The 20,435-nt window shown below is 34.4% G+C and overlaps 1 protein-coding gene across 1 annotated transcript in view; it reads right to left on the bottom strand.

Annotated features, from left to right (window-relative positions):
• The window catches only part of PCDH15 (protocadherin related 15), a 2,229,510-nt gene that overhangs the window by 97,751 nt on the left and 2,111,324 nt on the right, over positions 1–20,435 (bottom strand). The window contains exon 30 of the mRNA XM_074297067.1: positions 17,332–17,459. Within this exon, the coding sequence (XP_074153168.1) occupies positions 17,332–17,459 (128 nt within the window). The remainder of the gene's footprint in view (positions 1–17,331; positions 17,460–20,435) is intronic.

The raw sequence follows: 20,435 nt of genomic DNA, 5'->3' as shown, positions 1-20,435 counted from the left end.
TTAATAGCATTTACCCTTTAGGGTTCTTCATAGCATACCCCTCAACAACTCTTAGGACATTCTGGAAAGATAACCTACTTTTGAGCCAGCATAGATGGGGAATATGATTTAATCTATAGAATTCTTTATGGTTCTTATAGGTGTCTCATGACAATGTCATAATCTCTTCTTAATTTTGAAAATGAATTCTGCAGACAATTCCATGATTGATTAGGGGCTGAATTAAGAGATCCATACCTAAAAGGAACATAGTGTAGGGATTGTAATGCTGGTCTCAGAGCCAAGAAATCCTGGTTTTATGTATTCTCTCTGATACAGACTGTCTATGTGACCTCGAGAACAGCTTTTGGGGGCTCTAAGCAACTCTCTAAGATTATAGTTGCACTAAGATGCCAATCTGCATTGGTAGAGAGAGTTTACTCATCTAGGAGTTATCTAGACTTGCAAAATTACCAGTCTAATCTTTTCCCTAACCTTATTGTTAAAGTGCAAATGCATGGCATATTGTATAGCAGAAAACAAAACAAAACAAAACAAACAAACAAACAAACAAACAAAAAATTGCTCATCCTCCTAATTACAATTCCTAGGAGCAAACTTGTGATTTGATTGGCCTAGGGAAATTCTTGTGTCAAAATCCTGCCACTAATGTCAACTGACCATTGGACTGTCCTTTAGGGTCTTTGGTGTTTTATGGCACTTCAAGGATGAATTTCTCAGGCATTGTTACAGAACAAATATGTGTTAGAGGACAAGGAGTCTTTCTGAACACAAGACCTGTCCTCCTCTCCTTTAGGGAAGACTGCCATTAAAGCAGGTAGATACCATTGCCCTAATCGTTCTATTTCATTGAATGAAAATTTCAGAATCTTTAATGACATCCGTTGCTAAGAAGATGAAGGTGAAAAGCACTATTACTTAGTGGTCCTTTATTTTCATTAGTTATCTTTAATTTTCATGTTGATTATAAAATATGAGACCATTAATTGGATCAGTAGGTGACAGAAGAGATTTTATTCTGTCCTGTGATTCATTTACTTGGGCGAAAGGTTGTTCAGTCTTCTCAAGATAACTTTCCAATAAGAAAAGACAATTGTCGTATACTTCATACTCTTTATTAATGACCTTTTCCCTTTGATCTCTGACAGCAAGATAATGATTTTGTTCATATCTTTATCATTTTCTCTATGTCTATCTATCTCATTCTATTTTGATTCATCACATTCTATTTTTATTCTCTTTCTGACTCCATCTCAATTTCTACCTATACCTCTTTATCTCTTATCTTTAGCTTTCTATACCTTTCTTTCTCTTTTTTCCTCCAATTTCTCACCATTATCATCACTTGATAATGATGCAATGATAACGCATCATTTTTATCAACAATTTTCAGCTCTTCTTTTATGTTTTGCCCACTTTACTTATGTACATTGTACATCAGCCTTTTTTCCAAACTCTATCCATAAATTCTATTGTGTAAATAATTTTCTTTTTCATGTTTTCCAATTTATATCCATTCTTTTAAGAGCATTACAATATGGCAGCTAATCCACTCAAAGCTCAACTAGGGAACATTTACAAAGAACCTCTATGTGCCAGGCATTGTGCTAAGTGCTGTCAATATGAAGACAAAATGCAAAATAGTCTCTCGCTTCAAGTAATTTATACTACACTTGTATATGAAATATTTAAATCACAATGCATTTTAGCTAGCATGATTATTCACATTTAAGAGGTAAGAAAAGGAATAGTGTTCTTCAAAAAAATATCCAGGACTGGTTATAAATGTAACTAGACAATCAAGAGAGTACAATGTAGTAAAAAGCCAGTAGTAGAAAATATCTAAGAGGAGAGGAATTGCTGACATGATCAAAATCTGAGAAAGATGAGAAAATATGAAAATGAAGAGAAAGTCATTCAACCTAATGATTGTTTTTGTTCTAACCTTTGAGAAAGCTCTTTAAGTGGAGCGGTATTGCTGAAAGCCAGACTCCAGGGATTTCATAATTAAGAAGTAGATATAAAGTGGAAATAATTAATGCATTTTTTATTGCTTGTTTTGGAGTATGACTGGGAAAAGGGACAAGGTTTTAGAATTATAGGAGTTAAATGGCATTTTTTTGGAGGACATGTGAACATATTTTTAGACAGTAGAATGGGGAGCAGCTGAAGTTTAGATTATATTGAGGATTATTGAAGGACCAGGTTCCAAGAGTAGAAGGAGAGGATAAAATAATGACTACAAATAATAATAATAGAATGTTTCATTTTTTTTTTTCTGTATCCCCCACTAGGCCTAGCACAGTGCTTGGTCTAATTAGGCCATTATTGCATAACTTTTGGTTATTTCATTGTAGTAGAAGGTCTTTCCTATGAAAAGAAGGTCTAAAAATAGGAGATGGATGATCTCTTAGTAGAAAGGAGGGAAGATCCTCTGCTGAGAAGAATATGTTGGAAATTCTTTTAGAGAAGCTCAGTTTGTTCCTAGACTAGATTAAAGGACCACATCTTACTAGAATTTTCCCCATTCCTATCAAATTTTATTTCAAATTAACTTGTTCATGCTTCCTTGTATGTAAAATTGTAATCTTACAATGAAATGCAAATTCACTAACAGGGATATGATTTTTCATCTTTTCCTTTGTATTCCTTGCAAGTTGCATATAATAATTGTTGCTTTTAAAAGACTCATTGCAGTTAATGAAATTTTATGTAATGAGAAGTGTCAGACTGCTGCAAACCTTGGTCTTTCCCATCCCTGCTTAAGTATGTATAAAACATATACATTGCATCTCTCTCTCTCTCCTCTCTCTCTCTCTCTCTCTTTTTCTTTCTCTCTCTCTCTCTCTCTCTCTCTCACACACACACACACACACACACACTTTCTCTCTCTCTCTTTCTTTCTCTCTCTCTTTTTCTTTCTCTCTCTCTCTCTCTCTCTCTCACACACACACACACACACACACTTTCTCTCTCTCTCTCTCTCTCTCTCTTTTTCTTTCTCTCTCTCTCTCTCTCTCTCTCTCTCTCTCTCTCTCTCTCTCTCACTCTCACACACACACACCCACACACTTTCTCTCTCTTTCTTTCTCTCTCTCTTTCTCTCTCTGCCTCTCTCTCTCTCTCTTTCTCTCTCTGTCTCTGTCTCTCTCTCTGTCTCTCTCTGTCTCTCTCTCTCTCTCTCTCTCTCTCTCTCTCTCTCTCTCTCTCTTTTGGCTGAGTAGAAGAAATAAGAATTGATGAGCAATGTTCTTTGGAAAGTGGTGGGAGGCATATTGAACTCAGGGTCAAAAGACATAGGATAACACCTCTAGAGCTGGAAGGAGCTTTAGCAAGCATCAAGTCCAAGACTAATTTCACAAGAGGAAACTAGGGATTATAATTAAGCTAGGGTTATACAGCTAGTTTTTGCAACAGTATTTGAAACCAGATCTTCCTGTCCAGTGCTCTCTGGCTACTACATCCATCTTTATCTCTAGGATTTGAGTTCGACACTTGCTATACATGTGCCTTGCTTCTTGGATCTCAGTTTCTTTATCTGTAAAATAAGGACTAGATGTCTTCTATGTTTCCAATGACTTATTGAGATAGAAAACTATGATCCCGGTTTCTGAAGGTACAGATCTAATCTTAGCAGAATCATGTTCTCTGACAAATCCAAAGGAGTTAGAGCATTTACCAAAAAAAAAAAAACTTTTATTGCTATCAGCTTTGGAAAGAGAATAATCAAGTATCTGATCAAATACTGACAAAATGATACCTCCTATCCTTTATATGCTCAGTTTAGTATGAATAGGCAATGCAACTTAAAGCACATTAATCTGGCCTTTAAAGGTTTCCATTGATCTAATCAATTCTAAGGCCTAAAAGAATTGACTATCCCATTAAAGGATATGAAGATAACTGAATACTCCTCTGTGATATACCTTTAGAGAGAAGATAAATGATTTTACATTTCAATAGTAGATTTCAGCCAAACATTTACTGAGGCAGGAAATCTTTCTTATTTCAACTTCTTAACTCTTCGAATTGCTTCTCCTCTCCACTGTCAACAGGAACTAGGTTTGGCCAAAGGTTTCATATGGAGATTGAAGATGATTTCTGGAAAGCAGGATCAGCTATCTAGTTTTAAAAGCAGGGGTACATGACCAATTGTTTGGGCTGCTTTTGTCACTAGCTTGTGTTTGCTTTGTGTGAAATTTGCATTTGGTGTATCAGAGCAATGCTAACTTAGGGGAAGAATGCTTGACTCTATAAGGTCTTTGATGGAACCATCATCTCATTGGTTCATTGATCTAGAACTTGTAAGGACCTTTGAGATCACAGAATCCAATCCCTTCATTTCACATATTCGAAAACTGTACCCAGAGAGCTAAAGTTACAAGGAAAGCAAATTGAATGATAAGCATTTGAACCCAGGGCCCATGCCACAAAAGCCAGCGTTCTTGCTACATTATCCTGACTCATATTTTGGAATTCATATTTTTGGAATTCCTACTTTGGAAACTTGATTCAAATTCTGCCTCTGATTTTTACTATACATATAACCTTAAGTAAATTATATAACTTTTTAGTGCTGTTTCCTAACCTATAAAATGGAGACAAAACACTTGTACTATTTATATCCTTTGCAGGAGTTAGGCAAAGGAAGCACCAACTTTTAAAGCATCATGAGCTAGTATTATCCTAGCTTTTACTTTTTTGAATTTGCAATTTGTGGTAAGGCTAGAAAATAGCTTCTTCAAATGAATATCCCCAAATGTCTTTGATCCCTGAGAGCTCAATCACTGAGCAAAGCCCAGAGAGGGGCAGTGCTGCCCATGGTAAAAGCTTCCATCCCTGGGAGCTTTCACTCTCCCTACTCTTGTACTCCTCTCCTTCAACAAGGCATGCATATATCCACATCTCACTTATGTTCTCTTCTCACCTTGTGTGACCTAACCTTAGTTTTAGCCATGAGATGGAAGCCTAGCAAGATTTTTTGTCCTATACAAGGTTCAAAATCAAGGTTGGTTTTGCCCTTGACGCTCTTATGCTCTGTGCTTTTTAATTGAAGACTTTACAAAGTGCAAGTGTACAGTGGAAAGAACGCTGTCTCTGGAGTCACAGGGAGCAGTGTTCAAATCTCACTCTTGATATACCTTTAAAACCTTGAAAAAATATTTAACTTTCTTGGGCCTCGGTTACCTCATGTACAAAATGAACAGATTGAACTAGATGACATCTGAAATTTCTGATAGTTCCAGATCTATGATCTTATGAAAGGAAACCTCATATGAGTTAACAGGATAATAAGGTGGCCAAAAATGTTAACGTCTTAAAAATGATATGCAGCAATAAATGACTTTCAAGAAAGGAGAAATGATATTTTATCTATTTTAGATGACATCTGGAGTATTATTTTCTCTTCTAGATAATTTGAGACTATCTGGAGAAGGGCAATGAAGATGGTGAAAGATTTTGAATTCTTACAATAGAATAAGAACAAAAATAGTAGTAACAACAAGAAAAGAATAACCAGCATTTATATAGTTTATTTATATAGTTTAAGATTTGTAAAGATTTTTTACAAATATTAATTCAGTTAATACAACAATCCTGGGATTTAGGTGCTGTTATAATGTTGAGATCAAGGAAATAAGGATATTTAAGGAAAATTAGAGTGGATGTGATTGCTGTATTTAAAGGACTGTGATTGGAGCACAAAAAAAGGAGGAGAGGTAGCTAACCCAAGAGGGTAGAATTAGGAGAATTGGATGAAAACCACAGAGGGGACAACTGGGCTTGATGGAAACAAAACACAATTTTCAGACATTTAGAATTAACTGCCTCAGTAGGTAGTTGATTTCATTTTCCTGGAGACAGGATAAATATTGATTGGTTATATAATAGTGGAGATTTCTTTTGGGACTATAGGCTGGCTATATGGATGCCAAGGAACTTTCCTAAATGGATATTTGTTTTTTAAAACTTAAAATTTTGAAACACTTGCGTCAGTTCACCTGCTTGGATTCTACCCCTTGCTTGTTGTTTAATATGTGGATGAGATTCAACTTGACTTTCGTTTGGTTTCTCTAATTACATTAACTTCTTGTTGATTCTTATTTGGCCATTCCTTGACCTCCTATTTCCACCTGAATCATGTCATATTTAGCTTTTCAATATTTATAATATGTTGCACATAATAAGCATTGAATCAATGCTTATTGAAATTAATTTAATTCACTGAATGGATGAATAAATACCCATGTGCCAAACATTATGATAGGCACTGGGGATAAATATCTCTGCTTTCCAAGAGTTTACAATATATCCAGACATTCTCATATAAGTCTGTGTTAAACATATACATCGCATCTCTCTCTCTCTCTCTCTCTCTCTCTCTCTCTCTCTCTCTCTCTCTCTCTCTCTCTCTCTCTCTCTCTCTCTCTCTCTTTTTTTTTTGGCTGAGCCAACTGGGGTTAAGTGACTTGCCAAAGGTCACACAGCTAGAAAGTGTTAAGATTTGAACTCAGGTCCTCTTGAATTCAGGCCTGGTGCTCTATCCACTGTACTACCGAGCTGCCCCATATGTCTCATTTTTAAGGGACAGGTGTTATTAATTGGAGAAATCAGAATGATTTCATGTAGGTGGTGATTGAGTTGAGACTTGAGGAAAACTGGAGATTTTAAGAGGCAGAAATGAGGAAGGAATGTACTCTACTATAGCTAGGACAAAAGGCATGGACAAAAGAAATGGAATTTCTGCTATGAGAACAGGAAGAAGACCATTATAATTGCAATGTAGCATATAATAAAGTTGGGGAGATAGATTGGGGTTCCGTTGTACAGATCTTGAAATACTAGAATATTTTATAGTTGATCCTAGAAGCAATAGAGAACCACTGGAATTTATGGGGTAGGGGAGAATGGATTGGAAGAGGGAGAAACTTAAGGAAGGAAGAGACTTTTATCATAGTCCAGATAAAAGAATGATGAAGGAAAAACTAGCATAGTGTGGCAACCTATAGATAGAGAAAACATTACAGAGTTAGTGAAGGCAGAATTTATCAATTGATTGCATACAAGGCTGATAAAGAATAAGAATCTGAGGATGTTACCAAGGTTTTTACTCTGGTACAGGGAAGATGGTGGTGACCTTGAGAGATAAAAGGGGCTGAGATAAAAAGTCAGCTTTTCATTTAAGTTTTAGATTATTATGGCAAAATTCAATTCAAAATATCCAATAGGCAGTTGGCCATGTGGGACCAGAGATCAGAAGAAAGACTAGAGTAGAATAAATGGATCTGTGAATAATTTGCATTGAGATGTTAATTAAAGTCATAAAAGATAATTAAGGTATGAAGTGAAAGAGTATATAGAAAGGCGATAGAGGACAAAGCAGAGGAAGATGATCATATCACCCAGTTGCTGCAGAGCTGGTTTGCAACCCCATCTCTATTGATTCTTTAAATACCTTCTCCCCTTGCTGATAGCTATTATTCATGGTGCAGATTCAAACAAATTGCAAAGGAAAGCAACCGGCATCAAGCTATAATGGTAATAATTTAAAATAAAAATAAAAGTTCATTTTAACAGTCAAGAATAAGATGAATGGAATTTATGAGGAATTTCTTTTATTCTCTTTGTATCTTTCCAGAATTATAGAACTCCTCTGTCAAATCTACAAAACAGAATTAAGTGATGACTTGAGTAATGAACTGGATAATTCAGACAAAATTGAGTTTTGTTTCCCTGAATTATCTGGCTAACCAATTTGTAGAGTTGTCCTCGGTTTTGAAAGTATTCCGAAATTGAGAAGAGTATCTAGCATCATTATTCCTGTCAAGGGATAAATCGGGGATATGAAATGGGATATGGTCCTTGAAACATAATACAGGACAATACTCGTGGCCATCTCTATTGTGCAATATATTAAACCTTCTATAGGGTAATGCATGCTTAGCCTAAAAGATAATAATCCCTTGGATTGTTAAACATTTAATCATCTGAGAGACATGCAGAGACTGAAAGGATTTTGGTCCCAATGGAGTTCAAGCATGCTTTGAAATATACATCCTACCAATAAGCCCAGGAAAAGAAAAAATCCTTTGGCCATTCTATGAATAAACTATCCTTTCTTTATTTTTAATTTCCAATATAATTTTTTTTTAATTATAATGTGTAGAAGACTATCAAATTTGTATTTAGAAATTCTCATTTTATTAGAGTCAATTACTTTTCCATTTCATTTCAACTAAAGTTCCTTCTATTTTCAAAACCCTTCTACATCTTGGATAATCAAAACATTTTTATATTTCTAGAGCTAAAAAATATTTTATGAGAAAAGATTATTTGGTGGATGGAATGTTGGAAGATTTTCTTTTTGAGGAGAATGTCAATGAAGCCATAAAGAGGAAAACCTTTATTGATTAGGTTGTTTGGAACTGAAAGGAAAGGAGGAAATAGTAATTGGCTTAGATTTTCCTGGATAAATGGCACACCATTCTAATGTACTACACAGTTCATCGTTATTTTAATTTTTGCTGTATACACACTAAACCAGGTTAAGATAATATTGATAAAAGAACCTGCTTTTCAATGTATTAGAAGGAAAAATATCAAGTCTAAAAGGTGGGAGAATCATGGAAACTCAGAATTAGAAGCAACATCACTTGCCATATAATCCAATATTCCCATAAAACCAACCCCTAAGAAGTCATTGATCCTTTATTTAAGACCTTCAGTAAGAGAGAACTTCCTCTTGCAGAGCAGCCAATCCTATTTTTGCAAAACTAAATACTGTGCAGTATTTTCTGACATTTGCCTTTTTTGGCAACTTGTGACAGTTGCTTGTGGTTTGGCCCTGTAATAGAATGTCATTCAACATGATATCAAGAGAATTGTGTCTCTTCCTGTAACGCTATAGAGGATAATAATCAATATCAAAATGGGGAAAATGGCATTTCTATTACTACATAGACATACTGAGCCTAGATATTGCCTACAGTTTGGATCTCTTCTAACTCATCCTGGAAACTTATTTCTAGTTAGACCTGAGGTTAGCCTTTGGGCCCAAATTTTTCCTCAGACATGTCAGGGTGATATAGCCTTTTAGTGTCTGAGCCCATATGCAGATAAACTAGAGACTCAGAAAATACGGCCTATCTATGAACATTCAGTGTACAGATATGGCTAAGCATGTTCAGTTTGACCTTTGCAATCATATCTACAAATGAAAACCTGTCACTTCTTTAACACTTGTGAAGTATGCATAGGAAAGACAATATTTAGGAACGATTCACTCCCTACTATGTGAATAAATGAAGGCCTTCCTATGTGCCAAGCATTGGTGATACAAATAAAATGCAAAACATGATCCCTGTTTACAAAGAGCTTATATTCCAATGAGGAAATATCACTCAAGGGAAGTGGCGTTCAAAATTTACCATCCATATCAAAGATTATAATCAATGTGAGTAAGAGAGGGTTGCAGGGCTTTCCTGGCAGTTTTGTTTGTTTGTTTGTTTGTTTGTTTGTTTTTTTCCATTTTGAGAGTACTAATTATGAGGAGTTATTTTTATTTTTTTTATTTTTTATTTTTTATTTTTTTTACTCCCTTCATCCTCTACAGATTAATGTTGTGCCATAGTTCCTTTTTTTTTTTTTTTTTTTTTTCATCTTTTTTTATTTGGATGTTTTACCTGGTGTCAGCGGGGGTTTAAAAAAGGAAGGCAGGCTTCCCAAAGAGGCAATAAAATGTATACATCAGCCTTCTGTTAGATCAGAGAGGCTTCCTGACAGTCGCCACCCACTTTCCCGAAAAGTATAGACAATGAAATCTAGCCGAAATGCTTGCAGACCCTCCAGTATTCAATTTAAGAAATGGAGGCATTTTCTGAGAGAGACTGTGCCTCAAATGGGCTCAGGAATTATCTTTGCTTAGCACTCCTTCCAGATTTGAAGTTCCTGGCAATTTGCATTAATGGCTAGCTTCATATGTTTTTAGGGCCTCTTAGAGTTTTCCATCATTTGTGTAACTTTGCCTTTATGTCATTTAAAATCCAAGGCTCATTGCTTTGTTCTTATCTCTCTTCCTAATTGTGGGACTTTAGTCACATGATCCTGGTATTATACCTCACTTTTAGGGAGCTATATCTACCCTATAGTTTCCTTAGGTAGGCCATAGTTCCTTTTTAATGTCTGTCCTAACCCAGTTTCCCTAATTGTCCTATTCAGTTACTCTGCCTAGGTTATATCCAATTCCCTCTTAATGTTAGAAAAAGGTCTTATATTTTAGACCTTAGGCTATACTTATTCCCTCTTAATATTTGATGGGATAAAGGTCTTTATCCATTTTAGACATCATTAGAATATCAGGAACCTCTCCAGTACCTCCCTCCATTATGTCATCCTCATCCTAGGTTCCTCCTCCCATTAGGTCATCCCCATTCAGGTATCTCCCCCATTATGCCATTGTTCTTGTTACCCTACAAAAAGAATCTTGTATGGGACATTCACTGCTGATTTCTTTGAGACCATAGTCTCGTTCAGCCCTGGAATCAAACCATGGATCCATTTGTTCCCAGTAAATCTCTCCCTTTCAAATAAATTATTGAATTGTTCTCTAATTTCTATCTTGCTCAGTTTCTCCAGCATTACATTTATATCTTTGTCACTCCTATCTATTGGTCCCTGTTCTGTCCCTTAGATCCAAGTAGAAGCAACCAGCTGCAGTTGTCAGAAGCCTGTGAAGTCCTTTCTTTGCAGGCTGAATATTCCTTTTCCTTCAAGCACTCAGTCAATTAGAAATTATTAATGGATCTTCATATGGCACATACTTGAGACCCTGTCCTTTCCCAGTTGCTCTTCTCTGGAGACTTTCCAGCTTAGCAATGAACTTCCTAAAATGTGCTACCCATAATTAACCTGGGAGCTCTTTTCATTCAATCTCTTTAATATAGAGATGACAAAAACAAGTTCAGCCCTTAAGTGATTCTTTCAAATTACATAATTCAGTCAGAGGAATAGCTAGGCTATGTAGTACATAGACCGCTCATCCTGGAGTCAGGAAAAATATGACTTTTAATCTGGTTTCTGATACTGGGCTGTGTGATTCTGGGTAAGCCACTCCTATTTGCTTCAGTTTCCCCATCTGTAAAATGGGGGTAATCATTTCCTCCAAAGGTTGTTATGAAGATCAAATGAGAGAGTATTTGTAAAGCATTTAGCAGATTGCCTGGCAGATAGTAAGTAGTACGTGAACAGTTATTGTTAGTGCTGGTGGTATTAAAGATTCAGGAGTGAAATACTGGTGTTATCCATATTCTCCTTCCTCCCTATCCATTCACATACATAGTCAATAGGAGGATCATTGAGGAGAACATTTTGAATGTTGAATATTGACCCCAGGCTGACTGCTTGACTAATAGATGCCTAATAACTACTAAAAATTAATTTCTTATTCTTTTTTTATAAATTTATTTGGTTTGGTCTGCCCTTCCTCTTGACCTTTGCCTCTTTGAACATCTAACTCCAACTTTCTTCTGGCTCAGCTCAAGTACCACCTCCTCCAAGAAGCCCTCACCTGGCTTCTGCCCTGCTTCTGGGCCCTCCGTCCTTCCTAAGTATTTAGTATATAACTTGCCAATATTTTAATATACCCATTTTTAAAGGGCTGGAATTCTGGAGAAGTATACTTGAAACAAGGTATTATTAACTCAGTGGAATTGATGTGATGATGGTTCTCTAGTTTACATATATACTTAGTACTTAGTATGGTGATATAATGGTTCTCTAGTTCATACATAGTCATCATGCTGTAATAATGTAATGTACTAAGGTATATAATGACTGAGAAAGACTGGAAATTATTCATTCCATCTTTGACCAGCTCTCCTGCCCCCTTCATTCCTGCGCAACTAAGATCAAGGCTGATCCCAAGATCCTCCAGAAAGCTAGCCCAATCTTTATACCTATTTATGAATTTATCTATCTTTGGCAATAAAGCATAAACTCCTTGAGAACACAGACTATTTTGATATTGTCTTTCATATAGCTCCAGCAACCTAGTATAGAGATTGGAAGACAATAGGTGCTCAATAAATGCTCTTTGGACTTAGAATTCTGTCTCAGACACTCCTATCTGAACCATCTGATTTCCCAAAGATTCTCTTTTCTTTATATGTAAATGGGGATAATCCTGTCACCTTCTTCAGAGTTATATCAAATAAAATGGGGAAAATTTGATTTTACAAACCACCTGATTAGATGGGATGCTATTATTGTCATTATTGTCATTATTATTTGAAATCTAGCAATTCACCCACTTTAATAATTCCATGGGGGAAATTTTCCAAAAAATATTATTGGCATTCCAGCCAGTGCCCAAATAAAAGCACCAGGCACTTTTGCAGCATTCTTCATACCTCAGATTGGGGCCAAGAGATGTCAGTTCTCAGTATCTTGACTCCCCAAAGAGAGCAGAGAACAGACTCAATTACCTTATTAGGACTTGGCAACTGCCTACATTCCTGTAATTAATTAAGCTAATGAGTAAACCATATGATATTTTTAGCATAAGGAGTGGCAATGATTTGGGGGAAATGAATTAAATAAATTAGAAAATTGTGCTTCCCAAATTGATCTTCCTTGGATTCTGTACAAACTACACACCATCAATCAGTTGGGATCCCGGAGTGCCTACAACTTTCACCCTCTGCTTTAGAAAATTAATCATAGTACAGTTAGAAGCCTCCTTATTTTTCCAAGGATTCAACCGTTTTTTCTTTTTAATTCCTATCCAGCTATACAGAGTCAGTGATTCCATCCATTACTTCACACATATGTGTATATAGATATACACACATATACATACATCGACCTTACCTATAGACATACACTTAAATATGTGATACCTATATCTTCATTCTCTCAGAGAAAATTATATTCACATTTTCATATATGTATATATAGTTTCCATGTATACTAACACTCGTGTACAGTGCATATACATGCATACAAAACATGTATTTGCAAACATACATTGTTCACACATAGACACAGTACTTATATACAACTTAACATGCATATACATATAGATAATTATAATTTCTATATCTGTATATCAATGTATGCATATAATATAGTAATGTATCTATAAAATATTTATGTATCCATATACATCAATTATGTATCAATTTACGTATCAAATATTTATGTATCGATGTGTATACACACACAAACACACAAATGTATGTATCTGTCCTCTATCTTATTATCGCCTAATACATAATTTCCCCAATAGATGCTTAAATTTTAATATACAAGTTAAGAAGCATAACAGTTACCCATAAACTAAGTTGGATATGTTGGTTGGGGGCTGGGTATGGTAGGAAAATATAAACTCATGTAAAAGGAGATATGTTAGGAAAGTAGAATGAGGATGCCTCTGGGGAATAGAGATAGTGGTGAAGAGGGAAGGTAAAATCATCCCTCTGTACTTAAGAACTACAAGTGCTATCAACCTTTTTCCCACTCCCCAAACCATTCTCTTCGTAATTACTGTTCTAGCATTGTAGCTCGGGTTTGAATTTATTGCTAATGTATCAGTTCAAAACAAGAATTGCATGACTATCAGTCAAAAAGGGAAGTTTGATTGCATTAAAGAAGCATCTTCCCTGAATGTTCAAATATGTGTGTATGTATACATATAAATATATAACCACATAGATGGCATGGATTGGTGGACAACAGCAAGATCCCTTTAGTCAAAATCAATCGTAATAAGTTTTGTCCTTATTGGTTGATTTTCTTGTTCTGTTTTTCTAGAGTGACTGCCTTGAATTCAACTACTCAAATTTAGAATGAACTAATTCAATTTCTTCTCCCTTACTCTGAAAAAGAAAGCCCAGAGTATGGCAACCTTTTTTTCAAGCCCTTCCTATGACATACTTTGACTGTGATAGCCTGGGAAACCTTAGAGTGTGGCAGGAAGCATTCTGAGATTCAGTTCCACTGCAGATGCTGATAAAAATGAGAGAGCACATTTCATCCCCTATCACTAGAAGATACCTAAATCAATTAAATCATAGGTCTGAACAAGTACAATAAAAACAAATGAAAGAAACCCCAAACAAAGATGCTTGGCTTTTATGGGCTTCTTTATTTTTCATGAATGTCTCTGCAAAAATAATTTTCCCACATTTGGTTGCAGCTTCTCTGCACCCTGCTTTAATTGCAGAATAGCTCAGGTTCCACCTTCTGTATTTGCCTTGTTCTAATGATTTCTATCTATACCCCTTTCAATTTTCAATACTTTTCAATACTTACTCCCTCATAAAATTAAAATATATATATATATATATATATATATATATATATATACATATATATATATATATGTATATATATATATATATATATATATATATATATATATATTTGTCTTTTCTTATACGGTTACATAACAGGCTTAGATTTACATACATAATTTTTTTGTATGTAAGATTTTAGATCTGCAAGAGTCCTAAAGATCAACAAATAAAAAAATGGGCATTTGAAGTTAAGTGACTTGTTTAGGGGCATATAGTTAGTACCTTTTTGAGCCTGGATTAAAAAACAAAAAAACAAAAAAAAAACAAAAAAAAAACAGTTCTTTCTGATTCTGTTGTCAGCATGGTGTCTATGAAGATGTTCTATGAGAAAAGCAAAATTGCAGTAGATCAAAGGTAACACGAGATGCAAAAATTGAGAGGTATCTACATTTCAAATATTCATAGGACTATATGTCCCATTCTATTGTATAGTCCCCCTCATGTTGTTCTGATCAGCTGTAATTGGACGTGTGGTAACTTGACCTCAACATAGTGATGTCATAGTGATTCAATTGAGAATGAAGGACAACAACCAATCAGTTGGCCTAATATAGTGCTTGGCACAAAGTAGAATCAAGAAATTCTAGTTGACTGTCTGATATTGAGTTTCATAAAAACAAAACTACAAATGAACTACTATTTAATGACAGTATCATAGTCCAATGGAAAGAGCTCTGAACTTGAAGTCATTTGGATCTAAGTTCAAAGCTTAGTCGTACAGGTTATTAGCAATATAATCTTGGTCAATCACTTCACCCATGTGGGTCTCTGTAATCTTTTCTCATGTGAATTTAATTTAAAATAAGTTAAAATAATTGAATTTTGATCTAATTGTGCACATTGAAATCTTTCATTTTCTCTGCCATAAATTTAAGGAAAACAAAACTCATAAAATAAAAATAATGTAGAATGTTTGCTTTAACTTTAAGTATACATTTATAAAAACTCTTCAAGTGATAAAAATTACCATCAAAATTTCTTTCCATCTCTTTTCTTTCTCATATTTTTAATTTTTATGTTAGTACTACTCAAAATCTCCCACACTCTCCTTTGTAAGGTTTTGCATGATACTGTACATTAGATAAGCAATTCTCTTCATTGTCATGTCTTTCCTCTTAGAAAAGAGATCAAATGTTTATTGGATAAGGAAATGTCTCACCTTGACTATTTCCTTATGATAACTTTTATGCTACTTAAAGTAAATCTCTTCTAAAGTAAAATAAACAAAAACAATTAAAGTAAATATCCTCTAAAAATCAAGAAAGCTTGCATTAATGTCTAACACATTTTTATTTGTCATAATTAACTGTTTACATATGTTCAAATGAACATTTTTTTTTTACTCTTTCATCCAAATTGCTAACATCTTAAGTTGCTAAGTATTATTAACATTTGTATTATTAGTTATTAACATCCTGTAGAGTCCTTCATGTCTTCCTCCCTTTTGCCCATCTGGTGAAACCTTCTCAGAATCTTCTTCTTCTTCTTCTTTTTCTTTTTGGTAAGGCATTTGGGGTTAAGTGGCTTGCCTCTGGTGACACAGCTAGTAAATGTTAAGTGTCTGAGACTAGATGTGAAGTTAAGTCCTCCTGACTTCAGGGTCAGTGCTCTATCCACTTCATCATCTAGTCACCTCAGAATCCTATTCTTAAATGCATGAAATAAAAATAAGTAATTTAATAGATGAAATAAAATATGCTGAGATAAAGTTATCAAAATGTGCTTTAAAAACAGACAAATTCACAGATTTACTCATTTACTCATTTACATCTATCAACTGAGCCTAGGTTAACCCCCCTCCCTCCCCGCCTCCGGTAAACCATTCTGGCATCTCCTCAGATTTTGACAACAGATCTCACCATAATAGATCTATCTTTGCTTTCTCTCTTGCCTTTTCATTTTTTTTTTGGACAGGTGGGAAAGCATATGAGACTGTCTTTGAGTACTTAGATGATGGACTTAATGACAGTGGGTAGAATGAGGTTCTGTGGGTAGGAGTTATAAAGAAAAATATATTAAGATATATTTATAGAAAATCTTTCTTCCTATTAATTGAAAACATTTGAAAGTAAATTGGGAGGCAGCTAGGTGGTACAGTGGATAGAGCACCAGCCTTGAATTCAGGAGGATCTGAGTTCAAATTTGATCTCATACACTTAATACTTCCTAGCTGTGTGACCCTGGGCAAGTCACTTAACCCCAGCCTCAGGGAGGGGAAAAAAAAAAAAAGTAAATTGGCCACCTCTAGGATTATAGATAACACATTATTGGAAATTCTTGTCAGATGTGACAATGACAAGATACTTATACAAGATAGGTTGTACTAGATGATCTTCTGTTATTCTCTTCCCTTTCTTCACTTTTTAAAAGGTCTTCCTCAATGGTTATAACTCTCCTGTTCTAAAAAAATATTATGTGTTTTGGAGATTTTGTTTGTTTGTTTGTTTTGTTACTTCTTTCCCTGTCCAGCATAGGCATCCTGCTCCAAGGATATTAAAAATAGAGCTGAAAGCCAGATAAATAATCTTAAAATTATCCTCCAAAGAACATGAATTTGAATGTTTAATCTCATACCCTCTCAGTCTGTTTAGAAACAATAAACATGTCAGCACATTTCATTTGTCTTTTATGGTTAATATGGAGTTCCATATTTTCTTGGTTCATACTTTTCCATGAAAATTAATGTTACTTAAACATATCATGAATTAATTCCTTAATCCCATTTTATTTATGTGGAAATAGAAGCAATGAGAAGTTGATGATAATTCAGATTCCTTAGTAATTACTCAGATAAGAGGCAAATACATACATACATATATATATATATATGTGTGTGTGTGTGTGTGTGTGTGTGTGTGTGTGTGTGTGTGTGTGTGAGTGTGTGTGTGTGTGTGTGTGTGTGTGTGTGTGTATATATATATATATATATATATATATATATATATATATAAAATCTCCCTAGTTTATAAATGCTTACCTTCACTCTGAGAACAGACGAAAACATCAGTGCTTCTTCAGACACTCCCCCGATGTATAACCTTTTCTGAAAGACCGGAGCATGATCATTCTCATCCTGAACTTCAATGTACACTTTGGCTGAATTGCCTAGGAGGGAAAAAGAATAGATTTCAATTGTATGCCCAAGTGAACAACCTTAAAAATTTTTAGTTTATGAAGGGAAAAGGGCTATTAACATAGAGGGCACTGGAGATTACACAATTAAGAACATTTAATACAATAATTTTTTTTTTTTCTAAAGAAAGAGGCTCAGTAATAACATTTATTTAAGATATTTCTTATATCCCAAAGTCTATAGGTAGAATATTCCCAATTCTGATCATCACTGGGGTAACACTGGCTGCATTTTATTCCCATAGATGGGTGGATAAATTCTCATGGCACTTTATCTGCTGTAATTATCAAACTTTTCCACTTCCATAAATGTATTTAGTCTGCAGCTTGTTTCATTTTCAGGGTCACTGGCAAAGATCTACCTATATTTACAAGAATGAACATCCATAGCTTACCTTTAAGAATAACAATGTCTATATCTCTTCTCATAACCACGTCAAATCTATATATTTATATGGAAATATCATCCATTATATTTTTGCCCATATTTGAAATTGTCAGGCTGTTTGGCTCATGTCCTGCCCCTTACATATCTTGGCTGTAAAACTCTAATCAAGTCACTTAGCCTCTTATTGCCTTAGAAAACTTTCTTAAGTACTTATTTCCTATTGAGCCTTCTGTACTCTGATGAAATCATAGATCTAATAAATAACAAAAGAAAACATTTTCTTTCTCCTTCCTTCCTTCTTAAATTACACTGACCAAATTTGACCCAAAGTAGAGATTTGAGAAAGCATGTCTCATTTCCTCTTCTGTTCCTCTCACCTCATGATTTTGAAGGGAGATCTTGTGTATTCAACATTGAATAAAATGTACTTTTATCAACATTTTTAAAATTAGAAATTTAGATAAAGCTTGAAATCCAAGTCTTATTGCAAAATGATTTTATGGAAAGTACAAAATCCTGCATTTCATTAATAGATGTATATGTATTTAAAAATATTGAAACACAATTATTAAAACAAAACAAAACAAAAAAAACACTTTTTTAAGAATTTCAATTTTGGAATCTTTTCATATATATCTTAAACTAATATTTTCATAGTATAGAGATGATGCAGTTTTATTTGTAGAATGTAGGTTAGATTTGGGGATAAATAGGACAGCAAAACACTGACAGAGAGATCTCAACCAAAACTCAAGAAAACCTGGATTTAAAGATTACTGCTGATCCAAGCTTGCTGTTTGACCCTAGAAAAGTCCCTTAACCTTTTTTTTTCCCTCAGGCATTCTCTTCATACTTTAAATTGCAAATCAAAAAAACAATCAATTAGGAAATATTATTTATCAAAATGGTTTTATTCCAGGCATTGAGGTGTGTTTGAGCTATCAAAACCATACAGAGGTAGTACAATTGTCTATAGAGGAGTTCTCCCCCTAGGAGTTCCCTTAACCAGTGAAGTCACAAGCCAGGAATCAGTGTCTACAATTCAGTTAATTTTATCAGAAATTTTCATGCAAGTGTTTTTAAAAAATTCTGTCTAAAATACTTCCAATCATTAAATGGCAATACTTCGTAAATGTAGGAAATCATATTTCCATAGTATATTGGCTTATTTCATATTAACAAGTTTCTATCTATCTATCTCTGTATTAAGACATATTAATAATACCTTAAGTGTTAGGATTTTTACAAGGTGCTAAGTCAGTTATCTAATTTAAGCATGGTACTTAACAGTTCTCTAGCTCACTAATGTACTTAGTACTTATTAGAATTCCACAAGATTCACACCTTTAAGAGAGTATATATATGGAGGAGCTCCCACAAGCCCACTAACACAGAAGCCCACTCTCAGAGGCAGAGACAGATTCATTCCATATCCCACCTTTGTGCTGGCTGGAGACATTGAGAGGCAGAAGCTGGCAGAGACAAAGGACTAGCGGCAAGAGCTCTCAGAACCAAGGAGAGAGATAGGTCTCTATTAAAGCCAACCTTGCCCCAGGAAAATATTCAAGACTTTGAAGGAAAAAATAAAGGATTTGGACTTTAACTCCTGTCTGCATTTGAGGTCTGATTACTGAAACTGAACTGAAAGGAAGACTGCTCCCAGAAGCGCCCCAAGAAACCTACTCACAGAGAACATTAAATTTTAGAGAAGAATATTACACTTAAGAATAAGTTATTCACACAAAGCCAGATCTAAACATTTGAAAAAAAATACCAGTTGCTCATGGGTAGGTTGAGCTAATATAATGAAAGTGAGAATTCTACCTGAATTAATCTACTTATTCAGTGCCATACCAATTAAAAATACTTTAGGCTGGAATAAAAACTCACTATTTGCAAAAATTGCTGGAAAAATTTGGAAATTATTATGGCAGAAACTAGGCATTGACTCACACTTAACACATATAGCAAAATAAAGTCAAAATGAGTTCATGATTTAAATATAAAGAGTGATACAATAAGTAAATTAAAAGAACAAAGGATAGCCTATGTCTCAGATCTATATAAAATAAAGGGATTTGTGGTCAAAGAAGAATTAGAGTGTATTATGGAATGCAGAGTGAACAATTTTGACTTATGAAGTTAAAAAAAAAAGGTTGTTTTTTTTTTTGTTTGTTTGTTTTGTTTTGTTTTGTTTTTACAGCAAAATCAATGCAGACAAGATTAGAAAGGAAGAATTAAATTGGGAAAAATCTGTATTCAAGGTTCTGATAAAGGCTTCATTTTTAAAATATGTAAAGAAATGACTCAAATTTATATGGATACAAGCCATTCTCCAATTGATAAGTGATCAAAGGATATAAAAAGTCAATTTTCAGTTGAAGAAATTAAAATCACTTCTATTCACATGAAAAAATGTTCTAAATCACTATTGATTAGAGTAATTCAAATTAAGAAAACTCAGTGGTACCACTACACACTTCTCAGATTGGCTAAAATGACAGGAAAATATAATGATGAATGTTGGAGAAGATGTGGGAAAACTAGGACACATACATTGT

The sequence above is a fragment of the Sminthopsis crassicaudata genome, chromosome 2, assembly GCF_048593235.1.
Source record: "Sminthopsis crassicaudata isolate SCR6 chromosome 2, ASM4859323v1, whole genome shotgun sequence".
Taxonomy (NCBI): Eukaryota; Metazoa; Chordata; class Mammalia; order Dasyuromorphia; family Dasyuridae; genus Sminthopsis; species Sminthopsis crassicaudata.
Note: the sequence above shows the minus strand (reverse complement) of the source record. Positions and strands in the feature narration are given on the sequence as shown.